We start from the raw sequence: 6,897 nt of genomic DNA on the forward strand, positions 1-6,897 counted from the left end.
CAAACCCCACTACAAGATTTCTCACAAGAAGTTCCCTCCATCTGGCATGCTCGTGCTCTTGGCTTTACAATAGGGACAAGATGCCCTTTTTATCAGGAAAGTGGAGACAAGTTCTACCTCACAGATAATGAAGGATCAGACAGTTGAATGTATAGGGAAACACCAGAAAAGGACAACTGGCCCACACTTTAAGGGATATTGTTGTCTTTTCTTTTTTCTTTTTTTTAAAATATTTTTATTGGGGAATTGGGGGAAGGGTAACAGACAAGTTGCTGTCCTTTTTGTTCTTCAGTCTAGTTGTGGAGGACGTTGCTTCACTGGCCCAAGTTGGCACCATCATTGTGCTCTTCCTGGGTGAGGCAGAGCAGTCGCCGGCTTCTGGACAGCCACTCACAGCGGGTGCTGGCCACTCATGCTGGCTGTGGCTACACACGGTAGCCCATGGCAACCACTGCAGCAGGGGCTGCAGCCTACACCATCGCTGGTGACTCACGGCAGCCCAGCTCCAGGTTGAGCTGTTGTTCAGCAACTTAGCTGCAGAGGGTGTGTCACTGACCCTCATATGTGGGATCCAAACCGGGGCCCTCTGGCGTTCTAAGCCAGTTCTTAACCAATGCGCCACTCAGCCAGTCCTATTGTTTTCTTTTCTTATCCAATGCATTTGTTTCTGTCCTGCAGCATTACAGCTTTTCTTTCTTTTTGTCAGGCTTCACAAGCATATGTCTAGAGGAACACGGATTTTGGTCAAACCTTTCTGTGGCATTAGTGCATTCTGTTGAGTGCCCATTCTCTGCACGGGTGCTCTGAGGGAGGCAAGACAGTGTGGTGGAAAAACAGGCAGACTTTGGAGCCAGAAAGACCAGTTTTTATCCCAGACTCACACAACATGATTCCATTACAAGCCATATGACCATGAGAAGGTCATTTAACCTGTCTGAGCTTTGTCTGTCCTCATTACTGAACAAGAGGGACTATCTCAGCTCCTACCGCCTGAGGTTTCTGCAAGAATCAAGTGGGATGATGCAGGTGAACTGCTCAATAAACACCGGTGTCTGATGCTTTTATAAGCATGGGTGTTTGATTGGTTCCACATTCTGATTTTGTTCTTGCAATGTTCCCATACGCTACTGCTTCTTGATGCACCTTTTCATAATTCGTAATAGACCCCATCTATCCTGCAAAGGGGCACTTTGTCTCTTTCACAATGCGACTTCCCATAGCTGTCATCCCATTAGCTTCTCCAAAGAGTTTAACCAACTTCCAAAGTTACTGTCATTTCATATCACAAGGCTAAAAATGTATATTTTACTTCTCACTCCACAACATCTCTCTTCTCCTTTAGATATCTGTGTATCTGATATGACTGTCACATACGTGGTTTATCATAGCGCTGGCAGATAACTTGATGCAAGGATCTTTCAGGCATGAGGTCTTGCATAAAATATTCACATTTTTTTCATATATGATTCCGAGGACAATGCTCACATTTGAACACTTGCTTCTTGTAAACACCATAGAAAGGGCTTTGCATCTGAAAATAATTTTCTTCTAATGTTTAAATGACGGAGGGTGGGGTGAGGGGCAAGGCAAAACTTCTCCTCCATGTGCTGGTTTGCACATGGTTCCATGAAATGACCTCTTAGTGTAATAGACAAAACCCTTGGCCTCTTAAAACTTCTAAGTCTACCTCCATCCCAAAACATACGTAATATTCTCATACTTTTGTGATAAAACAAAACAAACCAAAACTATGGTGTCTTTTTCTTATGTAGGCTTGTAATTTCTCTTTCTGGAAGGAATAATGTCACTAATACTAAAACCATTTTTTTTAAAACTCCTTTGATCCTTTAATCTTATTCTCTTGGCTACCTTACCTTGCCGTCTTTTTGTCTGCTCACACCTCTTTGTCTTCTGTTACTTCCGTCCCACTCTTTATGCTGGGTCTGAAACCCAATAGGCTCCTGGATATTAACAGAGGAAAACTGCTCCTGGTTCTAGGCTTGTCCTGTGAGCCCCACCTCTTCCGCCTCACCTATGTCTCTTAGTTACTCTCTTTTTGAACTACTATGAGCAAAACCCTACTCTGAAGAGTCTGGGTAAAGTTATGACTTTTCACAGGGTCCAGCAGTAGGGTCTGTTGCCCTGAAGCTGATATCACAATAAGATATATGGGCAGAGTATGTTCCAGGCAGGAACTACACATTCTTAAAATACAGTCTTGTGTTCTGAAGATGAATATTAGCTAATGGGAGAATAGAGACAACACTAAAGATACATCTAATTCTCCTTTCATTTTTGATATACCAACTTATTATTTTTGTGATTGTGCATATTCCACAATTAGCTTCGGTAGTGTAGACTTGCAATAAAAACCAACATGCATTAAATAATACTCTGGTTAACTGAACAAGCATGAATGTGTCATTCTCTTTGCTCATCTTGAACTTTACCAATGACAGTGAGATGCTTGAATGTCATTAATGACTATCAACAAATGAAGCAAAAAATTTTCTCGTAGATCAATTTTTTTTTTTTTTTTAGTGGGATCCGAACCGGGCCCTGTTGCTCAGAGCTGGCATCCCAAGCCAATTCTTAACCAACGCGCCACTCAGCCAGCCCACAGATCAATTTCTTAACTATTAATACAAAGGTACAGGGTATAGGAAGGTTAAGTTTTGAGTTTCCATCAAATCACTGTCATCTGACCCTGGTCCTGAAATGACTATAATGCCAATAGTTTTTTGGTGAAATACAACTCATTGTGGATTCTGATTACATTTCCTATTCCCTTCCAAAACACAGAAATTAAGTTATATGTGATTACATTACCAAAAATCCAGTTGGTGTCTGGGCAGTCACAGCCTGTCAGAAGCCAAATGTGCGTATTGTTCAGGGGCCTACTCTGGGCTACTGGGCTCTGGCACGTGGGTTTATCCTCTTAGTTTTTAGTGGGGGCAATTTGTAAGCATCAGGAGAAAGCTAAGGGAATGCAAACATACCTATGTGTTTTCATTATGAACAAAGCAAAATATATATTTTGTTTATGTTACATGGAAAATTACATTCTTTGAAACATGAGTACGATTTGTTTCTTCCACACAAGCAGTGTTACCACTTTCAATATATCAGGTTTCTTAAACTTTACTCAGTGTAGCCAAGTCTATATGCATGGAGCAAAGTGTACCAATGATCTGTTTCAGTAGTTCTCAACCCTTTTTGGTTTGTAGGCCACTTTGTTTGTGTCACAGAACACTAAAAATTTTGATTTTTCAAATGGTCTGTTCATACAAAAATCCCTCGAGGATTTTGTTAAAGCGAAGCTTCGGATTAAGTAAGACAGAGATGAGGCCCAAGGTTCTGCATAGCTCGGGAAATGCTGATGCTGCTGGTCTGTGGACCATGTTTGAGTAGCAGCGTAATACAGCATGTGGCCTCCTAACGTTATCTGCCTCAGGTCGTCAGTAGAGTTCATAGGCAGATGTGAGCTGTTTCAATTAAACACAAACAAAGCAAACTGACTTTTATTTCACATTCTAAGTACATTATTAGTACATACTGGAATGCAAAGTATGGATTTTGTTATTATTTCGTGTTTGAAAAGAGTTCAGGAGAATATCTGCAGATTGTCTGAAAGAACGCTATAGGACACTAGTTTTCCCAATCTTCATTGAAGAAGCCCTTAACTATGTAATTAAACCAGTTAGTGAGCACTGATGCTTGGGTCCCACCCTCAGACATTCTGGCTTTAATTGGTCTGGGGTTCAGCGTAAGCTTTGGGACTCTCCAGATGATTCTTCTTTGCAGCCAGAGCTGAGAAGCTCCCCTCTAGAAGTTACAGGGCCAGGCAAATATACAGGTGTAATGCACTCACTGACTCGCGGATGACGGAATGCATCTTAGAGAGTATATGTACAATACAAGGAAAATAATAATGTGGAGAAAAATAGAGTGAATTCAAGAGAGAGAGAAAAGAGGAACTGTTAGAAAAAGGGCTACGTGATGGCGTAAGGGCTGCTTGAGTCCAAGAACTGGATAGCTGAATGGAGCCTCCCAGGTGTGGGCGGCATGGATAACACAGGTCTCACCCTCTTCATTACTCGTATTGATACAGAAGTAACACAAAGGCTTAAGTATGGCATGGAAAATGAAGGGAGAATGGATAAGGAATGCATGTTTGTAGTGACCACGAGACTCAAAACTATTGTTTTGTGCTGGGCAGAGACCCCTAACAACATTACATAACCAGCCGATACAATCCAGCATGCACTCGGGACGAGCGTCTATCTAGATGCCTCAGTTTGGATGTGATAAGCGTCATACTAGAAAGTTAACCCTTGGCTTTTTCACAAGGAACACATACTTATAAAGTTTCAAACGTAATTGTTTTTGTGAACCAGAAACCCAATGCAAGAGACACCTGGTGAATAGTAAATATCTACACGGTAAGAAACTAAATCTGAACACCTTTATCAGACAGGCACCACCCAGTTCCAGTGAACAAAAGATGCATGGTTTTCTTTTGCTCAAAGAGTTCGCTTCTGTGTGTGTTCTGTTTGTGATCTTCTTTCAGCTGATAGTGGCTTTTGGTTACAAACTCTTATCCTTCTATCTTCTGCCTGCCTCACAGCTGTTTAAAGTTCTTATTGGCCATGGCCATTGTCTCGTTTTCAATTCAGCCCCGAGATCCCGCGCCCTGACACAGACAACCCCACTGGAGAGTGTTTGGCTTCTCGGCTGCTTCTTTCCTTTAGGAAAAGGCCTGTGCAACAAAGGAGGAGTGATACTATGATGTCATTAAGGAGCTCCTAAAAAGGCAACAGACATATCCCATGCCACAAAGGGACCCTTGTGGGCTGGTTTATCTATAGGCTGGTGAAAACCTAGGAAGTCACTTTGTGTGACTAGAGTGAAAAGCTTAAAATGGTTTCAAGCACAGATTTGTTTTCATTAAAAAGCAAAAAAAGATCAAAGGAAGAAAGTATCATCTCCAAATCTCACGTTCCTTCATCTCTTGTGTCACCTTAGTAAAAAAGGCTATTAGCAAACTACATGTAATTATTTACTGGTGGGTTTTTTATAGTGATTTTCAACTCAAGTCTGCAATATTTATTTGCATTTTTATGGATTTATCTCCTTCATCATTCTAGACCAGAAGTCAGTATTTTGTTTGACAGATGAGGACCTCCAGTGTGCATAAGATGAGAGCAGGCATTACACACATGTATATTAGAAATTGTGCAATATATTGTAAACACACATTCTGATGAGATGATTTACTGACCAAGTCCTCATGACACAGGCTTGCCAAATAATCACTATAAACATTTGCTCACAACTCAAGCTCCAAAACATCTAATTACCTCATTTTTATTTATTCAGAGGTTTTAAATCAGTGGAGGGTGGAAATTCCCAACGGAAAAGTTGGGGATTCAGAGTAGGGAATACCACCACTATTGCTGTGTATGTTTGTGTATCTGTATGTGCCTGTGTGTGTGTTCCCGTGTGTGGTGTATGGGTCTGAGGTATGTGTATGTGTGTGTCTGTGGGATTGTTTGTATATCTGTGTGTGGTGACGGGGAAGCGCTTGGTTTGTAGACCTGCACAGCAAGGCTTTAAGATATACTATTAGATCTTATGTTATTGATTTGAGGACCCCTGATGTACATACAGAACTTAAAAAAAATTAAGTCTTTATTTCACACAGCAAATTTCCTTACAAGGCAGCTCAGACAATCTAAAAACAGAATAAGTTGAAGATGCCAAGATGTCTAGATTGTGACACCCATTTTTCTAGATAAAAGGGAAAAAAATTATTCCTGATTTGAATTCAGGAGCTAAAATATTATAAAAGAATGTAGGACAAGATCCTGGAAGTACATGTTTTGTCTTCAAATACCAGCATATATGAGGCTTTTGACTCAAGGTGTTATGATTAAGACTCTGCCCTGAAACCCCAAACTCCAACACTGGTCCGTCCCACCCATATTGTTGCAGAAGGATGCAAAGAATGAATGGGGATGTCTAATGGAACACTCTCTTTCACAACTTATTCAGGTAGGGCCCCCAATCAAGCAATTTACTAAAAGCATTATTTGGATATTTCAGTACTCCTTCCCAAATTGATCCTGAGAACATTTTGCAACTTCAGCAATACTTACAGGGATTGGAGGCTTCGCAGATTCTGTAGAGCTTCCGTGGGTACCTGCCTTAGGTGATTATTCTGTAGCATACTGCATATTAAAACAAATGAAGAAAAACAATAAAGTTAACAATAATTAACAATAACTGGCCACAGCAGTGCCAAGGCACTGTTCTAGGTGTCAGGGAAACAACGGAGCGTCAGACAAAACCTTGGCCATTGGGGAGCTTAAATTCCTGTGGGGAAGGACAGATCATCAGAATGAATGAATATATAACATGTGACAAGTGATAGGTGCTGTGAATAAAAAACAAAACATAGATTTGGGATAAATGGTAATAAGGAGTGAGATTTTTATTTTAAAGGTAGTCATGGAAGGTGTCTCTTAGGAGCTGATATTTAAGTAGAGACCAGAATGGCATCAGGGAGCAAAGTCAAGAGAACATCTGGGAAGAGTTACTGAGGAAGTGGGAAAAGCAAGTGCAAAGGCCTGAGGCTGGAGCTTGCTTGACTTGTTGAAGGAGAAGCAAAGGATCAATTGTGACTGAGGAGGAATGAGTGAGAGCAAGAGGCTAGGAGAGAGAAACTGAGGCCATCTCATGGAGGACTCACAGGTCACAGATAAGACTTTATTTTTTTTTTTAAGATTTTTATTGGGGAATTGGGGGAAGGGGAACAGACAAGTTGCTGTCGTTTAGTTCTTCAGTCTAGTTGTGGAGGACGTTTGCTTCACTGGCCCAAGTTGGCACCATCATTGC

The 6,897-nt window shown here is 41.1% G+C and overlaps 1 protein-coding gene across 2 annotated transcripts in view; it reads right to left on the reverse strand.

Moving 5' to 3' along the window:
• Positions 1 to 6,897, reverse strand: part of LGR5 (leucine rich repeat containing G protein-coupled receptor 5) — a 120,532-nt gene that overhangs the window by 38,445 nt on the left and 75,190 nt on the right. For both annotated transcript variants that reach the window (XM_019651759.1, XM_019651758.1), the window contains exon 4: positions 6,159 to 6,230. In XM_019651759.1, coding sequence (XP_019507304.1) covers positions 6,159 to 6,230 — 72 coding nt within the window. The remainder of the gene's footprint in view (positions 1 to 6,158; positions 6,231 to 6,897) is intronic.

Source organism: Hipposideros armiger, unplaced genomic scaffold (assembly GCF_001890085.2).
Source record: "Hipposideros armiger isolate ML-2016 unplaced genomic scaffold, ASM189008v1 scaffold_166, whole genome shotgun sequence".
NCBI classification, from domain to species: Eukaryota; Metazoa; Chordata; class Mammalia; order Chiroptera; family Hipposideridae; genus Hipposideros; species Hipposideros armiger.